This window comes from Naumovozyma castellii, chromosome 6 (genome assembly GCF_000237345.1).
Source record: "Naumovozyma castellii chromosome 6, complete genome".
Taxonomy (NCBI): domain Eukaryota; kingdom Fungi; phylum Ascomycota; class Saccharomycetes; order Saccharomycetales; family Saccharomycetaceae; genus Naumovozyma; species Naumovozyma castellii.
This window is the reverse complement of record NC_016496.1, coordinates 805,153-828,437: the sequence shown is the minus strand read 5'-3', so window position 1 is coordinate 828,437 and position 23,285 is coordinate 805,153. Positions and strand designations below refer to the sequence as shown.

Genomic DNA, 23,285 nt, shown 5'->3' with positions numbered 1-23,285 from the left:
ATAGTTAACACGACAAATCCATCGACAACGCTGACGTTATCTGAAATGTAAAACATGGTGGTGGTGGATTTGCGAATGGTTGTTTGGTGGGATGGGAAGGGGAGAGAGTGTGGTTTAAGGGAATGAAATTTGGCCCAGTTATATATTCTGTTTTTCTTCGTTTGTCCCAGAAAAGCGGACGCCATCGCCAGAGAAAAAACAACGCCAAACACGTCCACAGGGGAACGCGGCCACGGCCCAAAGAGGAAAGAACACGAGCTGACGCGTTGGTGCAGGGAAGACATGCATGAAAACGGAAAGTAGTACGCTTTTTTGTGTTTTAAATGTGGAAAACCAGGTGAGCCAGGCTCCTGTGCAAGGTGACAGCTGTGTAAGACTAGAAATACACTGTGACACCGACCGTGTCTCGACAACTAGCACTCCAACTGACCTTAAACTACAAACGTACACTCTTATACACGCTATCTAAACATATACACACTAACATCTTTACTTTGGCTGTCCCTGCGCTACTTACCCACTGGCTGTGGGTGCTGGGTTTCCGTCTACCTACCGTCGCCCAAGTCACCTCCGCCGCACAGGCCGACCTCCAGACTTGAAAATCCGAGTGGTGGATGTTTTTTCCCACTCCCTCCGAGGCGCCCGACCACCTGCTGTTTTCTCAGAAAAGTTCGCGGGACCTTGCCCGTACGGTGGCCGAAGTCAGTCCATGGTTTTTCCACCTATTAGCGAGGCGCACTTCCAATATATGTTTTTTCGGTCGCGCTTCGAATCTTGGCCTCGGTAAATTTTCATAATTGTGTCCTTGATGGAGCCACTGGGATGGAAGTACCGTTTCTCACAGGAATTCTTAGCAATATCAGACTCACCATCTTCGGCAGGAGAGCCGTAACCAAGACCCAGCCAGTGGTGCCAGGCAGCATTGACCAGGGAGCGTACTTTCTCAAGAGAGCCATCAGCAGCTAGACCTTTCTCATGGTCAATACCGTAGGTGGCCAGCCCAGTAGCAGCAGAATGACCAGCCAGCGTCTCCTTGGCAGCAGACACTCCCACGTCCTCCCCTTCCACCTTGACGTACTCACGCACCAGCTTGATCATACCGTGCCTCATCTCCCGGAATGGCAGACGCATGCTCCAGTTAACAGACATGGGGTAGAGCTTGAGGAACGCAGAGAACCTGGCATAGTGCATGAGCGAATGGGAGGTGCAGTCCACAAAGACAAAAGAATTAACCACGTTTCTGGAGTACCTAACCGGGTCCATATCATCAGCACTGATCCCGTCACCAATGGACCTAGCCAGGTAGCCGTTGAGCAACGACTCCTCAGCAGCACCGTTGGTCTCGTTGAACAGGTCCCGTTTCATATCAGCATACTCGGTCCCCACGGCGTGCTTCAGCATGTTACGTGCAACTATGATGTAGTAGAAAAGGTGGTCTGAGGTGACCTTGTCCAGGGTCTTGCACATTGGATTGCCCTCTCTGTTTTTGGAATACTCAGTAATGATGTCCAGGCAGCGAGACTCAGGGTCCACAAACAGGTTACGTTGGTTACCAGCATACTTCAGTATCAGCATATCAGGAAACCTGTAGGGCCCGGTGGCAGAAAAGTAGATCATCCACATGACACACACTCCCATATCAGCGACTAACCTGGCGACCTCCTGTGAATCGATGGTGACATTGGGCTTGAAATCAGGAACAACATTGGCCAGAGCCGTCTCGTTGATCAACAGCAACAGCGAATTCTTGGTTTTGATTCTATTCTCAGCAACATCGATGGCAGTGGGAGAGTTCAGCGTGGCATCGGCAACAGCCTGCACAGACAAGACCTTGTCGAAATACTGACGCAGGTCAGAGAGGTTGGACTCGAAACGCTCCTTGACGTTGGCGTAAAACTCCCTGATGTAGGATCGGGAGAACTTCTTGCCGGAGATAAGCACGGCGTCTGGCTTGCACACCCTGACGTTGAACTTGGTGTAGTTCTGGTACGCCACGGTCAGCTTGTGGTACATGACGTTGGTCCAGGTCCATGGCTCACTCTTCTTGGTGAAGAAGATCTCATCGGCAGTAGAGTCACCGGGGATGGCCCCAGCATGGAGAAACCGGTAGAGAACAGAGTAGGTGGCCAGGGCCCGGATAGAGTCGACCAGCTGGCGAAAGGAGTTCAAGGTGTGGAGAGCTGGGTACGCCACGGAGGTGTCCTGCCAGTTGTAGCAGCAGATGCGCACCAAAAGGTACCACAGTTCGTTGTCAGAGCCCGGTAGCAGCTTGAAAGTGAACCACGAGGCGATGGCATCAATGGACTTGGGCGGACTCTGTTCATGTTCGCAGGTAAAGTCCTCGGCAAAGGAGAGTTGTGGGAACACCTCCGCCAGAAACAAAAAGGCAGACCCCATGGAGCTGTACTTCTGGATGGTGGGGATCTGCAGGTCCTTGGGGAAGGTCTCCCCGTAGCCTGGACGGTGGAACGAGGACAGGTACGGACGGCGGTGGTACCTGGACCTGACCTCGGAGTAGATGGTGGAGAAGTAGGAGTAGATGTCCTCTGCAAACTGGGCCTTGTACTGCTGGAAGCCGGCCAAGACGGACAGATCGTTCTCGGTGAACACGATCTCACCCACATTCATCTCCTGTTCGAAGAAGGACGAGTCCTTGGAGTGCACAATGTCCCTGTCGACTGTGACGTCGGCGAGCAGGTACTGCGTGGAGTGGGTCTCGTCCCTGAGATAGAGGTACTTGGTGGGCTTGTCCTTGTAGACCACGGGGATGACGGTGTACTCCTGGGAGCAGCGTCTGTGTCTGTCTGGGTCTTGCTGTTGACAATGCGGAAGCCGTCTGGGGTGGTGTAGAAGAGCCTCTTGGAGGTGGTGCAGACGGAGAAGAGCTGGGAGCTGGGGACGGGGACAAGGTCGGAGCCGGGGAAGGCGGTGTGGTACTCGTCCAGGTCCACCAGGGCGTAGTTGGCCAGCTTGGTGCGCTCCTCCAGCAGGAACAGCTTGCTCTTGGGTGGAACTTCTTGACAACCTTGCGGACAGAAGCACCCTCCTTTTCAATAGTTAACACGACAAATCCATCGACAACGCTGACGTTATCTGAAATGTAAAACATGGTGGTGGTGGATTTGCGAATGGTTGTTTGGTGGGATGGGAAGGGGAGAGAGTGTGGTTTAAGGGAATGAAATTTGGCCCAGTTATATATTCTGTTTTTCTTCGTTTGTCCCAGAAAAGCGGACGCCATCGCCAGAGAAAAAACAACGCCAAACACGTCCACAGGGGAACGCGGCCACGGCCCAAAGAGGAAAGAACACGAGCTGACGCGTTGGTGCAGGGAAGACATGCATGAAAACGGAAAGTAGTACGCTTTTTGTGTTTAAATGTGGAAACCCAGGTGAGCCAGGCTCCTGTGCAAGGTGACAGCTGTGTAAGACTAGAAATACACTGTGACACCGACCGTGTCTCGACAACTAGCACTCCAACTGACCTTAAACTACAAACGTACACTCTTATACACGCTATCTAAACATATACACACTAACATCTTTACTTTGGCTGTCCCTGCGCTACTTACCCACTGGCTGTGGGTGCTGGGTTTCCGTCTACCTACCGTCGCCCAAGTCACCTCCGCCGCACAGGCCGACCTCCAGACTTGAAAATCCGAGTGGTGGATGTTTTTTCCCACTCCCTCCGAGGCGCCCGACCACCTGCTGTTTTCTCAGAAAAGTTCGCGGGGGAGTGCCCATACGGCGGCCGAAGTCAGTCGAGTGTTTTTCACCTATCAGCGAGGCGCACCTCAGGGATGTGGTTTTTCGGCCGGGCGTCCAATCCTTTTTTTGCTCGAGCTATCATAATGGTGTCGCTATTAATGATACATTCATTTCTAATGACTATGCCGCCTACATGTTCGAGTACGACTCCACTCATGGTAGGTACACTGGTGACGTTACACATGACGAGAAGAATTTGATTATCGATGGTAAGAAAATTGCCGTCTACAACGAAAGAGATCCAGCTAACTTGCCATGGGGTGCTTCCAACGTTGACATTGCTGTTGACTCCACTGGTATCTTCAAAGAATTAAACTCTGCTCAAAAGCATATTGATGCAGGTGCCAAGAAGGTTGTTATTACGGCCCCTTCCAGTACCGCTCCAATGTTTTGTATGGGTGTTAATGAAGAGAAATATTCTCCTGATTTAAAGATTGTATCCAATGCCTCTTGTAGCACCAACTGTTTGGCTCCATTGGCCAAGGTCATTAACGATGCTTTCGGGATTGAAGAAGGTTTGATGACTGCTGTCCATGCTGAAACTGCTACTCAAAAAACAGTCGATGGTCCATCCCACAAAGACTGGAGAATTGGTAGAGCTGCTTCTTTTAACATCATTCCAGCCTCTACTGGTGCTGCTAGGGCTGTCGGCAAGGTCTTACCATCGTTACAAGGTAAGTTGACCGGTATGTCCTTCAGAGTTCCAACCGTGGATGTCTCCGTTGTCGATTTGACTGTCAAGCTGGTTAAGGAAACCACCTACGATGAAATCAAGAAGGCCGTAAAGCAGGCTTCTGAAGGTAAGATGAAAGGTGTCTTGGGTTATACTGAAGATGCTGTTGTCTCGTCTGATTTCTTAGGTGACTCCCATTCTTCAGTTTTTGATGCTACTGCTGGTATTCAATTATCTCCAAAATTCGTCAAGTTGGTTGCTTGGTACGATAACGAATATGGTTACTCTACTAGAGTTGTCGATTTGGTCGAATATGTTGCCAAGGCTTCGTGGAATTAAACATTAAGTCATGGTCGAATTCCCCTCTTTTTTCTACACTATCCTGCTTCAATGAAGTGAAGTCTTTTAAAATACATATATTATGACCTTTTAATTATAAATATTATTTTCCTATATATCTAAGTAAATTATGCCATAGAAGAAAATGACTATTTATGAAAAACATGATTTTTCTTAGTTATATTGTTTAGCAATTTGCTCCTTTACATTTGTTTAGCCATTTGCTCCTTTATGATGTTCGGTTTTCTTATATGTAATAGCTACATTTTGGACTTGACACCTTAGTTAAACAAGAAACGTTAGAGAACGCATTGAATCAAATGGGGAAACCATTTGGGGTATTGAGTAAATCAGGTAAAACATTGAGCTAAAAAAAACTATATCGAAAGCAACACACATTAATTACAAAAATTTAAGAGAAATTTCAACTATCGCAGAAGTAATTGAAAAATGAACACAATATGATTATATGCCTCTAAAAATATTGACCATAATAGAGAAACATATGTTACGAAGCGTGAATGCCTTAGCGTTAAATTTAAATAACGAATTAGCAACGCACAACGATGGATAGAAAAAAAAATACTTTCTTTCGAAGTATATGTGCTTTAAACTGACAACAAATAGTGGCAGCTAAGTAGCAGAAGATAATTGGAATTGGAAACAAAGATAATGCACAATTGATGAGTACTATAATCAATTTTAAATTCTTGTAATGAATTAGATTAAGAAATAAGTAAAGCCTATAGTTTGAGAACAATATTTAAGTGAAGTTCCCTAAAAGTATCCAATAGCTCAGCTATGAGCATACATTTTAAACAACACCCTATCAATATTGTAGTTAAATTGACAAATGGGTAGAAGTAGCAGTATGGTCTCTATGGATGGAACGTTACGTTAAGAGGGAAAACTCAATAAGAGGAAGGGTTTTGTTTTAGAACGAAAGTTTTTACTTTAAGAGAAATAGTATGTTCACTTCACATTCCTATTTGACACAAATCTTGTACATTTTTCATCTAAAACGAAATAACCTTTGATTTATAACCGCAACAATATCAGTTGCCAACAATCATTTTTTTATTCAAAGTATCCTCATAAATGCAGGACGTACCTCACCCTTCCAGTTATAATATGGTTGCCCATTTTCTTTCTTGAAATTCATCTCTAACTGAACACATATACCCAACGAATGTTGGGGTAGATGAAAAGGAAAACTTACTTCAGCTATTCCTGCTCATTTTTCTTCGTTCTTCTGCTGCCTCCCCAAAGATTCAAATTATCGAGGTAGAAATATAATCATACTATGCCATTCGCTATGGTTACAATTATTAATCCACAGTAATTTTAAAATGTGTCAATGTTTTCACTTCATTTTTTGTCTCTGTGGAATCACTCCGATTAAATGCCAATATTCTGAATAAGATATTAATAAATACTAATGTACTGTCTCCAGCGTCGTAAAGACAACAAAAGAAATCGCTGTATATTTTCGATCCTTTCCTCCATTGTAGATTCCCTTTTCAAAAGAGGTATTACAATGTTTCTGCAAATTTTAGGTGTTCCAAAACTAAATTTCTGGAAATTATCGATTAAGTAGGGGGTAATAGCAAAAGTTCGGGCATAGCTAATAAAAGTAGTGGATCTGTACTCCTTGGGGAATGCTTCCCTATTCCCTGAAGAAGAATGAAAAGACTCCACAATTGGTCTTTCTTTAAATTCTTCTCTAACATTTTTGTAAACATTAGTAGCCATTTATGTTGATATCTTTTGGTTATTGGATTTAACAGATCCATATTCCAAGAGCATTTTTTGTCAGATAGTTTCAATTTCAACGTAATAGGGCAGTATGACTTCCCAAAAAATGAACGATTACCTGAATAGATTAGTCTGTTAAAAGTTGGAGTAGCAAAATTTTCTTGTAAAGAAATATCTTGAAAATATAAATATTTGGTAGGACCGGTTTTAAAAAAAAAAAGAATAACTGTGAATGGTATGGCATTATCTCTTTTCCTTTTTGATGAGTTTGAATTAATTTTAAACCAACCTTCATCTTTGCGATAGAATTCATATGTGAAGGTTTGAACATGTTTAAAAAGTAATTCTTACTTACATGGGATAAGGTATGTGTGTGGGTATTTATCTCTAAGATATTTGGTATTGATTAAATTTTGTGAACCAGCTTTACGTCTAGAGTACTGGTTCATAGAATGATGTGAAAGGCTGAAGTTTTTTAAATATTTTATTCCATCGATTTCTGGAACAAAGAAGTTATCATAACCCAATGTTCATGATCCACTTTAATGAAACTCATAATATAACATTTTTTTTCTTCTTTCTTTTGCCTTGGCTAGTTCGCTTCCTCAATTCTAGGGTGGCAACAAAATTAATGCTTGTTTCAATTCTAACAAAATAAAATAAAATTAGTGCCGCCGGCCGTGCTTTATTTTGCCTCTTCTACCCCCCTCGAAGTCCCAGACATGCTGATATAGTCCGATTAAAGTAGTCTTGTGTGAACCATTCTTCAACGTACCAAAGAAAAACAAAGTCCCATTGCGTCAATTTTCATTCCCCCAGATTAATTTCTCCCTGGCACTCGAAAGTCATTTTCATCTTTCTTTAAATTGTTATGGAGCGTTCCATTGGTGTTTAATGTTTCATGTTTTGATTTTGATTTCTCGCCTATTTCTAAACACATATCATTTCTTTTTAGCGTTCCATGGCAGACGTGACACTGTTTGCTGAATAAAATAATTATTTTTGGTATAATCCCAAATGTAACAGTTCTTACAATGCCGTGTAAGACAGTCAATAGGTCATCTTGACAAGATCCGCTAAGAAGATCTATATGATTGGCCACGCATGAGTTGTAAGCGTTCTCCATTTGAGTAGCTCTACCAAATATAATGCCATCTACAATAACGAGAGCTACCCACCACCCAGGTTCTACCCAAACTGGCAAAGGTCTATTGCAGTAACCGATTATTCTCCGAAAGCCTGCTAAAACATAAGTGTGAAACATAATTGCACTCTTTTCTACAATCGAGAGATTTTCTGTATCTTGGCACTTTAAACTGCGATTGAAAGTGTTTGAATTTGTTAAGTGCCACCCTATATATCCAGCAACTAAATTTAGAAGAACACTTTGTACGGCCGTCATTGTATCTTGGGTACAAGAGCCACCAGGGGGATCTTCATGTCTGGCCTTGCATGTATTGCATGCTTGCACAATATCCTTAGCTGAATTAAGTCCGTCGCCAGCAAGAAAAACTGTCCACCAAGCGACTTTTGTGTTAATTGGCATTTCAGCATCGAAATAACCGTATATCCATTGGGCTGATGTCGCAAACATCGCATAATATGGAAATGCCAGTTTTTGTAGAATCGAAACAGGATGATCAGCTTCATTTTTCTCTTCGCTCTGTAACTTATCAGATGCCAATGTTACGGCTAACAAAGCTGCAATGCTATATGCTGCTAACAGTTTCATAGCAATGGTATAGTGAGTGATATATTCGGTACGTTACAACGTTACTTTATATGAAAAATGGGGCGTATTCGTTTCGAGACGCTTAAATAAGAAGGCGTTATTTATATCCTCAACTTAAAACGAGAATAGCCCTGGACAGCATGTGCATTTTGTTTGTAACCACAATTTTCATCAACAGTAAGAGATAGTCTTTCATGTTTCTAATGCCGAGCTTCGGCGCAGAAAGTCACGTGCCTAGTGTAGACTAAAAGAGACAGAAAAGTGAAAGTATTGAGCATGAAACGGAATAATTGAATCGAGATTTATAGAGTAATGTGCACAGACAGGATCAGCTCAGGTATGTGCCAATACTGCATATTTAGATATGACTTTTTCTGGCCTAATGGGTAAGCTCTCTTCAATGGGCTCATCTTTTATGCACAGATAAAAGAATTTATTCCAATACTACAACTTAAAATTGAACAAATGCGATGGGAAACTTTTCAAGATATGGGTATATAACTGAACTATTTCTTCAGCACTAAATCAAAAAGGCAACTATGGCAAAACTATAATTAGCCATTTTTCTCAGAAGATTGAAGCATTTGGAAAGGTACAAGCTTTATGGATTTTCCTTCACATTGATATTTGGTACTTAGCCGAAAGCCTCACCAGATGTTTCAATTTCACAAGACAATACTCCAAACTGCAATACCTCCTACTTGAAAAAACTAGAACTGTAACTACTTTTTTATATATTAAGAATTTCTTCCAGAATTTTCACAATGCATATTTTTATGGTTCTGAAATTAAATGATTCAATGGAAATACTAAAAGCACACCCCAGACGCCTTTTGAAATTGGTACAGTAATAGTTTTTATCTAATTTTATGATTTGCCACACAGTCAAGGACAACATTGTCCATAATTTATACTCAGACCATAATATGGAGTTCACTAGACCTTGTTAATACCACCCGTCCTATATTATATTTTGCCTGATCCATTCGCTATAGCTTCCTAAAACCTAACAAATGGTGTTCTTTTAAGATGTATACTCCTTGAAATATTTGCTTTTATTTACTGGGCATCAGACACTTTAGTTGAGTGTAATTAAAATAAGCAAATTTATTGTTGCCCAAAGTAAAGCCCTTGGTCATGACTATAGTATCAACTCAGATCACCCCAGGAATTAAGCTAAGACTCTCAAGACCAAACCAAACTTGAATTGACCGCCTACTACACTTTAAATAGCATTACTCAACTACAGCAGCTCCAATAGTTTGCACAAGAAACCATACTAGCAAAATTATAGGACCCGTATTATGGATATCTAATGAAGTTACCACGGATCTTGACATCTTCAATGATCTTTTGTTCTTATAGTTTCAAGATTTGTCAACTTTTTTTACGCTAAGAGTGTACATAAGACATTCAAATAATATTAGACAATAGAATTGCATAAACTTTGGGCCACAGTACTTTACATTTTCAGTCCTAAATACTAGCAGTTATTATTATATGACCCTAGACATGTTTAATAACGTCAGTGCTTTTCATAGCTTCCCACACCATAATTCAAAGATGACTACATTTATCAAACAAAAACACCGGTACAAAAGTTCAAATCCGGGCAATACCTTTACGGTATTTAAAAATATCAATTTCTCATTCACCGGCATGTAATACTAATACCTATAATATTATGTGGGTCAAAAAACTACCAACAATTATCCTCAAGCTCTCAGAGTTAGCTGTATATCCAAAATTAATGGTCACCCAATCATCGCTAGGAAGCTGTTGAAATAAGTAACTTCGCCTATTATTAAACATTATATTGGGATTTATTTAAACTTGACAAACTCAATATCTGATCAAGGACTCCATAATTAAATATGGAATGGCCTTTTGTACTTCATCTTCTTGATATCGTATTACTGTCATTTTAGGCTGACCTCATAGTGCGATAAAGACCATAATTGGGTGGTTTTGGAATTCCTAAAAAATATGTGAACTAAATTTGGGCCGTGACATTTTGTCCCAATAGTTAGGGGTTAGAATACCTCATGTGTGTTATACTATTGCTCGATTTGACAACTTAAAGTGTTGGTTTTAAATTTTATTCTCGTATCAATCTTTGGGGAAAAACAATTGATAATGCTCAAACAAAAACCTTGATCCATATTATCTGGTTTTATCATTATCAACAGTTCGTGGCTCCCCAATATCTTTCGATATCCTTACCGCAGATCCTATGTCATCTTTCTCCATTTGAATAGATAAAAAAATAGTATATCAAGTCCCCAGCTACAATAAAAACATACAAAAATGTTATCAACAAAAGATCTTTCATATCCTTTCCAAAGAGTGAAGGCACTAGCAAGTCCTAGCATCAACTGTATAACTGCACAAATATTCGTCATGTAGAAGTCGAAAGAACTCATACCATGGAAGCGGAAAAATATCTGTAGAACGGCGAAAGTCTTCATGATGAGAATGGTGGTAAAACAGAACATATCTAACCATTTCTTTTGAGCCCAAATATCTTCTTTGGTGTCATTCACATTAGTTAGCTTACTACTAGTTTGTTCAAAATCACTAGGAGTTTGGTCCGCTGGTTGTATGATAACACTAACATCTTTGGTTACTTTTTTGGTCCTTGATAATCCATTATCAAGAATCCCACATTGTTCTTCCTCTTCATTCTGCTGCTGTTCGTCCACCTGCTGGTATTTTTCTTGAAATTGAAAAGGGTCCATTAGATTATTACTTCTCTTAGATTGTAGTAGTCTTGCCATTTTTGTAGTTGATGGTGAAGGAACATTAGTTCATCATCTGTCTTTTGAACAAGATTTTCGGCGCATCTAACATTAAGGGGAAGAAAAAGCCGCTTTCTACTTCAAATTTCTTTTTTAAGCTCATCGATTTTCTAGAAAGAAACATTAGTATATCAGAATATAATCTGCTCCATTATTCCTCTGTCTAGTCTATAATATTGTTGTTTGAATGTTTCTGTCTTCAGATGGCTCCTCAAAAGCTACCCCTAGGTTGGGGTCTGGACTCAAAATTCAATGTAATAAGATATGCATCAAAACAGTGTGTAAAAAATGTATATATTCAGAGAATGAACAAGCTCATAAACATGCTCTATGTGGTTTGTTCCAACCAGCGTAAAGCTTTGAAGATTACTATGATGTCGTTATAGTTAAGAATCCGATATTATATGTATCATGAGGGGTTGGAAAGATATCCTTTTATGAGCAAATCATTATAAAATGAAAGAGAAATTATTTATAAGCGGGCCTTATTCCTGTGGTGCATCCAGTTTCTTTAATGATGTCTTTATAATATAATGATTTGTTACCAGTGCTAAATAATTTTGGAGTTCTACTTAAAATCAAATCGCCAATAGCAAATGAAATCAATAAAAGTTCATACTAAAAATTTTGATGGTAGCTGAATCAACAACTAAATAAAAGTAGCAAAACAGCACCTATAGATGGAAGACGATGCCAAGAGAAAGAAACGCTCGCAGAAGATGTGTTTTGTTTTGGAAGAACCTTACGTCTGGTGCATTGTCCATAACATGATCTAAATAGCTGAAATTTTTAACATGCCTAGTTCCATCGACTTCTCGAAGAAGAAAGTTATCGATAACCTGATGTTCAGAGTCCACCTTAATGAAGCTCATAATACTTTTTCTTTGCTTCCTTTTTCTTGCCTTTGTTTGTTCGTCTAACCAAAAAATAGGGTACCAAAATTAGTTCTCCTTTAAATTCAGTATTATTTTGGTTTCCTTAGAATCATTGTCATTCTGAAGAACTCCCAGGTGCTAATTCTATGATTATTTGTGTAGTTACTTACATTTGTCGCAATAAATTCTTAAACAAAGGGATCCTTTCTTTTCCAAAAATTGATGACATCTTTATTACCAGCTACAACAAATTAAATTACATCGTCATGCTGTCCTTTAGTTTTTAACTTTAGTATATGTTGTAAGAATTAAATTAGGAATGACTTTTCCTGGGGTTATTTACTTCGAACGATTTCCCAAGAAAAACCGTATTCGTATTCTTCATATATAGGTCGATACATACTAAAGTTAAAAACAGAAGGACAGCAAGATGGGGTGTTTGAACTTCTTGTAGTTGGTAATGAACGTGTCATCACCTGTTCTGATATGTTTGGTATTGATTCTAAAAGCCACTTTAGCAGAGCTTAAAAAAAATACTAGACCAATAAGTACATTAGGTTCGCGTTTAATTGGTGTATTCATTAACAAGAGAACTGCATATGAAATTTATCTGAACAAAATATATAATACGAGGAATCCTGGTATTGAAAAAATTTGAAAGGAAATCACTCTCTTTGGCAAAAGTATCCAGTTCCCTTGCTACTGATTACTTAAATTAACCGCGGAATAAAAGCACTTATTAATCTAGTCTTTTTTTACAAAATAATTTTCCCATGTAAAATGATATAGATGATTTAACATAAATTTTTTATAGATATTTATCCGAAATTTTTTAACATAACATTACATAAAAATGAGTTGCTCGAGTCACGTATGAAACGGCGTCATAAATTCATAAATTCATAAAATTGATTGCTTAATGGTTTAAGCACCAATGATACCAACAGACTTACCAGCAGCCAATCTTTTTTCAGTCAATGCAGCAATGATAGCGGCACCAGTACCAGAACCATCTTCAGAGGCGACAATTTGTAATGGGTATTGGTCCATTGGAGCTGGTTTCCAACCGTAGATCTTTCTCAAACCTTCAGCAGCCTTTTCTGGGAAACCTGGGTACATCTTGTAAACAGAACCATCAGCAGCAATATGGCCAGTTTCGTAACCTCTCTTTTGACAGATGGCAGCAATACCACAGACAGCTAATTCAGCAGCTCTGATACCGATGACTTCACATAGTCTTCTAATCAATTTACGTTCTTGAACAGTAGTCTTGATATTGAATTCCTTTTGTAACAAAGAGTCAGTGTCTTCCAAGTTTTCAAATGGATCTTCTTCAATTCTGGCTGGGTAGGAGGTATCCATGACGTATGGAACTTGCAATTTGGTCATATCTTGACCCTTTAGGATCAAACCTTGGCTTTGTAAATCGAGGACAGCTAAACGTAAAAGTTCACCCAAGTAATAACCGGAAGTCATCTTTTCGAAAGCTTGTTGGCCTGGTCTTGGAGATTCTTCATCAATTTGGACGTCGTATTTGGTTCTTGGTAAAACAGAATGTTCATTGTCGAAAGAACCATATTCACAATTAATGGCCATAACAGAAGAACCTGGAATATCATCAGCCAACTTACCTTCCAACTTTGGAATGTCAGAAACCTTATCGTAGTAAGCACCGTTGACACCAGTACCGAAGATAACACCCATCTTGGTTTCACCATCAGTATACAAAGAGGCAACCAAAGTACCGGTGGTATCGTTAATTAAAGCGACCAAATCAATTGGGATCTTCTTCTTGTCTAATTGCTTTTGTAACATTTGAACAACATCATGACCCTCAACACCTGGGATATCGAAACCCTTGGTCCATCTTTGTAAGATACCTTCATTAATCTTATCTTGAGATGCTGGGTAGGAGAAAGTGAAACCTAATGGTAAGTTCTTAGTGACACCTTCTGGGTAAATTTCTTCTAAGAAGGCAGCTAAGGAATCAGCAATGAATTCGAACAATTCATCAGGGTTTTGAGTAGTTCTCATTCCATCTGGAATCTTATATTTGGATTGAGTAGTGTCAAATGTACGGTCACCACCCAACTTGATCAAGACAACTCTCAAGTTGGTTCCACCCAAATCGATAGCCAAATAATCACCGGATTCCTTACCAGTTGGATATTCAACGACCCAACCTGGAATCATTGGAATGTTACCCCCTTGCTTGGATAAACCCTTGTCTAATTCGGAGATGAAATGCTTAACAACGGCTCTGGAAGTTTCAGCAGAGACAGTGAACATTTGTTCTAGTTCTTGCAATTTGTTTAACAATTCTTGTGGGACATCAGCCATGGATCCCTTTCTGGCAGGTGGTTTCTTTGGACCTAAATGAACCATTTTATTATCTTAATTTATTAAATTCGTTGAAGTGCTGGATGCGGTGAAGTACAATAGAAAGACTGCGAAGTTCTTGAATTGTTCTATGCAGTTTTGAAAGAAATAAAAAAAATGGTACCAAATAGAAGAAACGACTAACCAGACTGTTAAATCTGAGAAATATTGTTTCTTATATAGTTTTTTTTTCAGCATGTCCCTATTGAAGCAAGTGCCCCCACTACGTCAGCACTGTAGGTAGAAGCTGCAACAATCGAGCTGACATTAGCGAGGGGTTCTAGGCAGAGACAGAAAATATTAGGGGGACGATTGGAATCTATCTTTAATTTTCCTGGGGGCATCTCCGCTCCGACGACTCGGAGACCCAGAACGGCAGTACACCACACTGTGGGAGCGGATATAGGGAACGCGTCAGGCCTGTCATTTTGGCAGCAACGTAATAATCAACTCAAAACACACGTAAAAGTGCCTCGGAGAAGAACCGGAAATGCGGGGGTCCTCCTTCACTTGCCTAGAAGTGACAGCATGTAATAAATGTTTTGTGTGTTCAACCGTTGGGAACACTTGTTGATTAAAATGCGGAGGAGCGTACCTTTTAGTTGCTGTTCCCGTACAACAAGATTTTTCACACCAACTCAATAACCTGAAGTGGGAGGTCACATGCGCAGGAACCTTGTTTGCTTCTGGTAACCTCCCTGGATTAACTAACGCCTGCTAATTTTTCCAACAATCTGAAATTTCCTGAAGCGTTTTTCCACTTTTCTATTTTTTGTTTAAATGTTGTAGGTACATGAAACTTGATTCCATCTACTGATAGATAATTATCAAATTTTAGCTTCTTCTATCTTACCACACCGTTCAGATCCCTTTTCCATTAATATTTTTCATTATAACTAGGACTAAGATGATAACAAATAAATGGCGGTTCTCTGAATGGTTCGCGACGTCAACGACTTGAGGGAAAAGTGTTAGTGAAGAACAAAAATATATTCAGAGGCCTTTCAATATTTTTTGTCCAAAAAGCCGTATACTCTATTAGGAAACCATGACCCAGTGTTTACCTTATTACAAATATTGTCGGAAGGGGTACGCTCTTAGAATGTACGTAGATATAAGCACCAAGAAGAATTGAATGATAATGCTTTAAATCAAGTTTCGGCCGAGCAAACGGCCGAGAATCCGGCCGAAAATCTCGGCCGATATTTCGAACTTGAAAGTAACGATTTCCTTATTTTAACAAGTTAAATAATGAAAAAGGGAGCCAAGCTAAAAACTATATAAGCAACTTGTTTAACATGTGTTTGACACCGTCATTTAACAATCTATTTCCAATGCACCAAACAGCTACTCAAAAAAATCAAACAAAATAAAAAATGTCTAAATTAGTTCAACAAGTTAAATTCGATAACACTGGTATCAAAATTTCTCCCATTATTGTTGGTTGCATGTCCTATGGGTCAAAACAATGGGCAGAATGGGTTCAAGATGATAAGGAAAAGGTTTTTGAAATCTTAAAACATTGTTACGATCGTGGTTTACGTACTTTTGATACAGCTGATGTTTATTCAAATGGTATCAGTGAAAGATTACTTGGTGAATTTTTGAAGAAATTCAATATTAAGAGAGAAACTGTCGTCATTTTGACCAAGACATTCTTCCCAGTGGATGAATCTCTATCCCTTGCTTTGGGTGAAATGTCCTTTTCAGAATCTGATACTTTGGATCTCACAAATCAGCGAGGTTTATCACGTAAACATATTTTACAGTCAGTTAAAAATTCTGTTGAAAGATTGGGTACCTACATTGATGTTCTACAGATTCATAGATTTGATCCAACTACACCAATCAAGGAAACTATGAAGGCATTAAACGATGTTGTGGAGAGTGGAGATGTGAGATATATTGGTGCATCCTCAATGTTGCCAACCCAATTTGTTGAAATGCAATCTGTCGCTGATAAACATGACTGGTTCCAATTCGTTAATGTGCAATCTTGTTACAACTTATTATACAGAGAAGATGAACGTGATTTGATGCAATACTGTGAAAAGCACAATATTGCTTTAACACCTTGGTCCCCAAATCATCAAGGTCTGTTGACCAGACCAATTGGTGTAGAATCTGAGAGATCTACCACGGATAAGATTATTAATGGATGGAATATGAAAGACTTGAAACCCTCTGAAATTGAAATTATCAATCGTGTCGAAGAATTGTCAAAGAAGAAGAACGTTTCAATGGCAGTCATCTCCACCGCATGGGTGTTGTCTAAAGGTTGTGCACCAATTGTTGGTATGAGTTCAATTTCAAGAGTTGATGAAGTTATTACAGCTTTGGATGTTAAATTCACAGAAGAAGAAACTAAGCAATTAGAAGAACCATACAAACCAAGAAACTTTTTATTTTAAGGGAAATATTCTCTTCCAAAGGCGATAAGCTTTTTACCTGATTTCATATGCAGATAATATTTTAGATTATATACTAAGTATAGAATTCAGAAATAAATCTTTGTTTCTTTAACAGAATTTTGAAGATCGGTTATAAAACTCTAGTATATAGGCAACTAATTTTGAGATATATTTGAAGGCTATATCTTCTGCGTTAACTGCTATGCCGTATATTAATTTACAAATGTAATCATGAACATGCACAATTTGGGATTTTCATCTACAACATGGCAGTTCAATAACCTTATCATCCAAACAGGATTTGCAGTAAGAAAAAAATAGAGATTAGTTTGAAAAAATTAAATTAAGTGTATTATATTAAAATTATATCTTGAAATGTATGTATTAAGTAGATCATTTAGGGGTCATTAAAAATTAAAATTACTTTCTACCAAACATCTTCTTGAATAATGGCTTGTCATCCTTTTGGAAAGCATCCATGTCGACGTCAGCACCTCTTCTAGAAGAAGGAACCCAGTCTGGTGATTTCCATGGTAAGACACCATCTTCCCATAATTCGTTAACTTCTTCTAAAGTCAAACCCTTCATTTCTGGAACGAAGAAGAAGACGTAGAAGTAAGCAAAGACCATACAGCCCATGAAGACGTAACCGTAGTAGAAGTTAATAGCACCAGTGATAAATGGAGTGAAGAAAGAAATTAAGAAATTCCAGAACCAGTTACAACCATTAGCTAAAGCCATACCCTTTGGCTTAATTCTCAATGGGAAGGATTCAGAAACGACAACCCAACAAATTGGAGCCCAGGTACAAGCAAAGGAGAAAATAAAGAAACATGAGAAACAAATCATACAGTTACCAGCACCCTTGGAGGAGTTAGTATCCTTATGCTTAATACCATCTGGATATAGACGAGTAACACCAACAGAGGCGTAGACAACATAACAACAGACCATTGCAGCGGCACCCCACATTAAACACTTACGACGACCGAAACGATCAACGACATATAAAGCGACAAAAGTGGAGGCAAAATTAACAATACCGAAGACAATTGCAGTTTGGTAAGAATCCTTCATACCGACAGCTTGGAAAATAACAGTACCATAGTAGAAGAAATAGTTACAACCAGTCAATTGTTGTAGACATTGTAGCATACAACACATGAATAATCTTTGAATGTTCTTACCCTTGGTGGAGAATAATTCACCCCATGAGGCATTACCAGCTAATCTTTCAGCTTCAACACCGGAGCTAATCAAATCAACTTCGGCTTGAACAGCTGGATCGTCCATGGAAACCTTGTTAGAAGTAGCAATAGATCTCTTAGCTTCTTCAATCTTACCAACTTCGACCAAGTAACGTGGAGATTCTGGGACGAAGAACATGGCAGCGATCATAAACAAACACCAAGCAAAGGATAGACCTAATGGGACTCTCCATTGGACAGAGTTATCGTAATTCTTGGTACCGTAGTTAGTACAATCACCTAAGAAAATACCAGCAGTAACCATTAATTGATACATGGAACCTAAAGTACCTCTTAAATGCTTTGGAGCAACTTCAGATAGCAACATTGGAGAGAAAATGGAGATAGCACCAACACCTAAACCGGAGATAATTCTACCAATGAAATATTGGTACCATTTGTCAATGGAAGCGATTTGAATAATGATACCAACCATGAAAATGACAACGACAGCAACCAAGGCCATCTTACGACCAATTCTGTTAGCCAAGTCACCAAGAATCAAACAACCGAATAAACCACCAATGTTAAAGATAGAAACGACTAAACCGGTTCTAACGTTAGAGAAATAATGAGTACCATTTTTGTGATGTTGACCAAATCTTCTTAAATAATCTGGATGGGCCAAGAAACCACCAATGGTACCAGTATCCCAACCGGAAATGAAACCACCGAAACCGATCATACAACAGAAAATGGAGATGGTTACGTAGGCAGAGGCAGGCTTCTTTGGAATTTCGACGACAACTTCGTTGGCATCTTCGCTGTTTTCTTTGAAACTTTCGTTTTCAGCCTTAACAGAGTTATCTGATAAGACAGATTGAGAACCTGAGGTTTGAGGGACCTCTGGTGAAGCAATGTTTTCAGCAACTTCAGACATTGTTATTGAACTTTTGTAAGTAAGAGATTGCTTTTGGTTTATTAGTAAAAAAAAATTATATAAAAGTACTGAAGAAGACAAACAAGAATAACTTCCCAAGAGTGAAAACAGTCTGCTTTTATACATTACAGATTTGACACCTCGACGGTCGAGGCAAGCTATCTTTCATCACCAGCCAAAATGAAAACACTCTCGAACGTCAAGAATTTGCAGAAAAAGCAACGACGACATATGTACAGACACGGAGAAAGCCTTGTAGAACGGCAACCATGCAACGCAGTATTGGGGAGGTCGTGGAGTAAATGGGTTATTGTGGGGAAAATACTTCACGGAGAAACCTTCGCAGAGGGACCAGGACAAAAGCAATATATGTCATTAGAAATTTCCCCAGACGGGTTTCCGTTTCTGCGGTGTTTTGTCAGCCAAAGGGGACATTTCTTTTCTGGTGGCAGACAATTGGCCGCACGAATGTTCCCCACCAAACAGGACCTCAAAATTTGTTTTCTTTTCCAGACAGTGCGGAAAAATGCTCCAGAATTCAAAGGGGCGAGAGAAGCAGCCGAAGAAAAAGTTTTTCCAATTCCCCAGCATTTCGCATTATCCGCTATTTTGTTCCGGAAAGAAAAGGCAACAGCGCTCTTTCGGAAACTTCATGTCCCAAATGTCAGGACAATTCCAGGGAACTGTTTCATATGTCGGCTCTGTCCACGGTTCCCAAAATGCCGCTAACAGCTCTTTCTACGGTAAATCTCTTTGAGACCCCAGTTCTGTCATATTTGGTCAAATCATAAATCCGGGGAAACGCATTGAAATGATATTGTTGCGCAACAAAAAGAAATTTAAGTGTAACTACCCCACAAAGCGCCCATTCTCTCGCATTGAAATGTACCAATATGGAAAAAACTTTTGAAAGCTTTGCGATAGTTTCTCTAACAAGGACACGCTTCCCTTTCCAACCGACGTAATTTGCTAAACCGAGGGGTACTGTTTTAAAGCCGAATATGCATGTAATAAACATTTTACAAAATGTTCTTGTATGTGGGGGGTCAAACGCATATGTATCAAATCGCTTCCCCACAAACCACGACTGCAATTTCAATTCCAACTCAATTCTGCATCTCCTCTAACGGGACTATAATAAATTTTAAACTACGTACGTCATTATAAAGTATATCTAAAATTCGGATTTTCAAAATCGGTAATATCAGAAAATTCCAAGTTTTCAAATATTCCATCCTTTCCCTCTCTTTCCAGTGCCATCTTATCGCGTCTCTTATTTTCCCTTATATTGATAAGCAATAGCACTAATAAGATGACAATCATACACGAATAACAGACAACCATTGAGACCTTGGCCCCATGATACTTAGGTGCTTGTTTAGCAATAAAAGTTTGAGGTCCAGCAAGATTCGAAGCCGCATATGCAACTAACGTAATAGAAGAAACTGTCCATTTCTTGGTATAACCGGAAGAATTTGCACTAATATTAGAAATAACACAAATATAGGAAACAGGTGAAATGTACCAAAGATATGCACCAGCTAATCTTGCCTTCTTGGATCCATTGGCAAAACCCAGCATACAGCTTGCAATTAATGCCAAAACAGCTGAAAAAATTGCCCAAGAAAGCTTATATTTCCAAATTGGGACCTTCTTATTTGCTGCATAGAGTGCCAATATACCAAATAGGGGGCATCCGACTAATTCAACAGCACCAGTGGGAATACTTAATAAAAATGTGTCCTTTGTACTAAATCCAAAATCTGAATTTAATAAGATACTTAAAAAATTGGAAATACCACCGTTAGGAATATTGGAGCTAACTGTAAATAAAAAGTATAACCATGTTCTGACATCTTTCAATGCTTCAATTATTTGATACTTTTTAATCTGTTGATTCCCAAATCCTTGTTGATTAGATCTAATTCTTTCCACAACCATTAATTTCTCTCGTTTACTTAAAAACCTAGCTTTGGATGGATCGTCAGGAATCCAAAAATATATCAAGAATCCAACAAAGATAGTAATCACCCCTGTAATAATAAATAAAAGTCTCCATGCCTTGATTGAGTACGAGTCTTCATGTATGTAAACACCATAAGCAATAGCACTTAAGATGATAGATCCTAATCCATTCATCCCAAACCAGATGCAAACTCTAGTAAACTGCTCCTCGGTTTTCCAATATTGAGCAGTAATAATTGTAAAGCATGGCGTCACCACACTTTCAGCACAACCTAGTAAGACTCTTAATGCAATAAAGGAAGCATAATTTACACTTGGAACAGAATGTAGACTTAAAAGAACGCCCCATATGATAACAAATAAAGCTAACATTTTGGCCATTTTATCACTTCTTTGAAAGATAAATTGTACAGGCCCCATATTCATAAACAAATAACCAAAATAAAAGGCTGAACCCACCCAGGAATATTGATCACCGTGCATCTTCAAATCTGTCCTTAATCCCATAACTGCTGCCGAGCCCGTAGATATTTTATCCATAAATTGGACGGCGTATAATAAACACATTAGTGGGAACATACAAAAATCAATTTTCCAGCGTAATCTTGTATCTTCTTCTTTGGTTATTTGAAGATCCATTGATTCTTGCGCCAATTTCATAGCCATATCTACATTAACAGACGATATCACAACTGGTTGACCATTGGGTGATAAGATCGTCGTTAGAATAGGTTCCTCCTTAATCCCCAAAGTTCCATCGGTATTGGTTTCTGTACCCCATATTTCACCTTTTTCTATATCTTTCGATTGGATATTAATCTTGACCTCTGATTTTTGGACTGATGTCGACAATTCAATGCTTGAAGTTCTGTTGGTCATTGTTGTTTTATAGTTTATTGACACTAAGATGTCTACCTCATCCTCCAGTTTTACTTAACAATCGAACCTTCAAATTATAGTTTCATAGGCTTTTATACTTCAATGGTCTTATCAACTGCATTAATAAACGTATTGAAAGCCTTGTTATCGGCTATTCTCCGATTGATTAGAAAAAGTTTAGTTTCAACCTGAGAATCCAATATTGTAAGTGATGACTACCATGTTAATTGCAATGCTCTTTTTTGATAACTGATTACGATAAGATTTATGCTTTCAAGATTGAAGTTCTTATCTTATCAAAATTTTGGTCGCGACCAAATTGACTTCAACTCCGAAAATTTCACAATTGCAACGGCAGTAGCCAAAAGACAACGGTTATCCAAAATCTAAGTTCACACTGATAATGGAACAATTATTCGAATTTTTTGTCTAACAATGAGTGAATGGAACTAAAAAAATTATTGTTTCCATTCTCTAGAATATACAAGTTTTCTATTTTAAAAGCTAAGAATAAAAAGAAATGCCTCACTGTTCGTACTTTCTAAATTAGTACTCGAGAATAATGGCTAAAGCATTCAGCGTTCCACATGGGCATCTATTTTGCATTACTTAAAATATATTTTTATTTTATAAAATACATTAAACAATAGTTTCCAAATTAATAGCATAGTCGAGTGATTGAACGATTAAGTCAGAATTAGCTTCAGTTTCATCTGATTCTGTTTCGTCTAAAAATGTGACCATAGCATCCGTTATACTCCATCCACGTTCTAAAGCAAATGCCTCTGTCTCCTTTTCATTATTGAAAAACAATAGTACTTTAACATTGGACAATGGTAATGTATCATAAGATAGTTGTGTATTACATGCAATTTCTTCTCTGATTGCATCCATTAGAGTCTTTGTAAAGACGTCAAATTCAGGAACTTTGGAACCAGATTGTAATAAATCCCAAGCCTTTTGGTATGACCCTTCCATTAACCATCTTTCTAATTTAATTGGATACGATAGAAATTCATCATCTTCTAAGTTAGGGAGATGTTTGTCAACATATTCTAATTCTGAGTGGAATTTACTGATATCCCCTTCAGAAAGCAAAATTAACAGGTATAAACTGATCAATTTTGATTTATTTTCGGAGGTAGATAAAGAAGAATTGGTTCCAAAGTAGTATGGTCTTAATTGATCAAAGTAATTTTGGAATGAGGGAAAGTTTAGAGTATAAATGCTTACTAAAGCCCCTATTTCCAATATTTTCTTGGATATATTTAGGTCATTATAGTAAACCTCACTTTGGTTACTAAAATCTGGAACAAATACATTATTCTTCAGTAATTCTATCTTTATAGGTGTGAGTAACTTTGTACAACTGTCAAAATCTTGGCCATCAAAGGCGACACTTAGACTTTTTACTAGTTCAGGTAAGGATGCCATTTTATAAGTTAACGAATGTCGATTATTCTTTGATGGTTTACTTGAATATTCGTGATGTTAATGGCTATCAAGGTGGCAAATAAATCATTCAAATTCAAGATCTTGTCCATTTCCCTTGAAATCCGGAAAATTTAGAAAATCGCGACGAACGAAT

The 23,285-nt window shown here is 38.7% G+C and overlaps 10 protein-coding genes across 10 annotated transcripts; 3 read left to right on the top strand and 7 right to left on the bottom strand.

Annotated features, from left to right (window-relative positions):
- Positions 1 to 702: 702 nt before the first annotated feature.
- On the bottom strand, positions 703 to 2,628 carry NCAS0F04120 (uncharacterized protein; the record flags this gene model as incomplete). Its single annotated transcript, XM_003677201.1, has 1 exon — positions 703 to 2,628. The coding sequence occupies one exon, from the start codon at positions 2,626 to 2,628 to the stop codon at positions 703 to 705; it is 1,926 nt and encodes a 641-aa protein (XP_003677249.1).
- A 1,269-nt stretch (positions 2,629 to 3,897) lies between these two features.
- On the top strand, positions 3,898 to 4,776 carry NCAS0F04110 (type I glyceraldehyde-3-phosphate dehydrogenase; the record flags this gene model as incomplete). Its single annotated transcript, XM_003677200.1, has 1 exon — positions 3,898 to 4,776. The coding sequence occupies one exon, from the start codon at positions 3,898 to 3,900 to the stop codon at positions 4,774 to 4,776; it is 879 nt and encodes a 292-aa protein (XP_003677248.1).
- A 2,575-nt stretch (positions 4,777 to 7,351) lies between these two features.
- Positions 7,352 to 8,263, bottom strand: NCAS0F04100 (uncharacterized protein; the record flags this gene model as incomplete). Its single annotated transcript, XM_003677199.1, has 1 exon — positions 7,352 to 8,263. The coding sequence occupies one exon, from the start codon at positions 8,261 to 8,263 to the stop codon at positions 7,352 to 7,354; it is 912 nt and encodes a 303-aa protein (XP_003677247.1).
- A 2,231-nt stretch (positions 8,264 to 10,494) lies between these two features.
- Positions 10,495 to 11,040, bottom strand: NCAS0F04090 (uncharacterized protein; the record flags this gene model as incomplete). The annotated part of the gene is made up of 1 exon (XM_003677198.1): positions 10,495 to 11,040. The coding sequence occupies one exon, from the start codon at positions 11,038 to 11,040 to the stop codon at positions 10,495 to 10,497; it is 546 nt and encodes a 181-aa protein (XP_003677246.1).
- A 1,820-nt stretch (positions 11,041 to 12,860) lies between these two features.
- On the bottom strand, positions 12,861 to 14,321 carry HXK1 (hexokinase 1; the record flags this gene model as incomplete). Its single annotated transcript, XM_003677197.1, has 1 exon — positions 12,861 to 14,321. The coding sequence occupies one exon, from the start codon at positions 14,319 to 14,321 to the stop codon at positions 12,861 to 12,863; it is 1,461 nt and encodes a 486-aa protein (XP_003677245.1).
- Positions 14,322 to 15,691: 1,370 nt separating this feature from the next.
- On the top strand, positions 15,692 to 16,726 carry NCAS0F04070 (aldo/keto reductase; the record flags this gene model as incomplete). The annotated part of the gene is made up of 1 exon (XM_003677196.1): positions 15,692 to 16,726. One exon carries the CDS (start codon positions 15,692 to 15,694, stop codon positions 16,724 to 16,726), a length of 1,035 nt encoding a protein of 344 aa, XP_003677244.1.
- Positions 16,727 to 17,146: 420 nt separating this feature from the next.
- On the bottom strand, positions 17,147 to 18,979 carry NCAS0F04060 (sugar porter family MFS transporter; the record flags this gene model as incomplete). Its single annotated transcript, XM_003677195.1, has 1 exon — positions 17,147 to 18,979. The coding sequence occupies one exon, from the start codon at positions 18,977 to 18,979 to the stop codon at positions 17,147 to 17,149; it is 1,833 nt and encodes a 610-aa protein (XP_003677243.1).
- Positions 18,980 to 19,155: 176 nt separating this feature from the next.
- NCAS0F04050 (uncharacterized protein) lies at positions 19,156 to 19,644 on the top strand (the record flags this gene model as incomplete). Its single annotated transcript, XM_003677194.1, has 1 exon — positions 19,156 to 19,644. One exon carries the CDS (start codon positions 19,156 to 19,158, stop codon positions 19,642 to 19,644), a length of 489 nt encoding a protein of 162 aa, XP_003677242.1.
- A 370-nt stretch (positions 19,645 to 20,014) lies between these two features.
- On the bottom strand, positions 20,015 to 21,697 carry DAL5 (allantoate permease; the record flags this gene model as incomplete). The annotated part of the gene is made up of 1 exon (XM_003677193.1): positions 20,015 to 21,697. One exon carries the CDS (start codon positions 21,695 to 21,697, stop codon positions 20,015 to 20,017), a length of 1,683 nt encoding a protein of 560 aa, XP_003677241.1.
- Positions 21,698 to 22,336: 639 nt separating this feature from the next.
- On the bottom strand, positions 22,337 to 23,131 carry RPN12 (proteasome regulatory particle lid subunit RPN12; the record flags this gene model as incomplete). Its single annotated transcript, XM_003677192.1, has 1 exon — positions 22,337 to 23,131. The coding sequence occupies one exon, from the start codon at positions 23,129 to 23,131 to the stop codon at positions 22,337 to 22,339; it is 795 nt and encodes a 264-aa protein (XP_003677240.1).
- Positions 23,132 to 23,285: the final 154 nt, after the last annotated feature.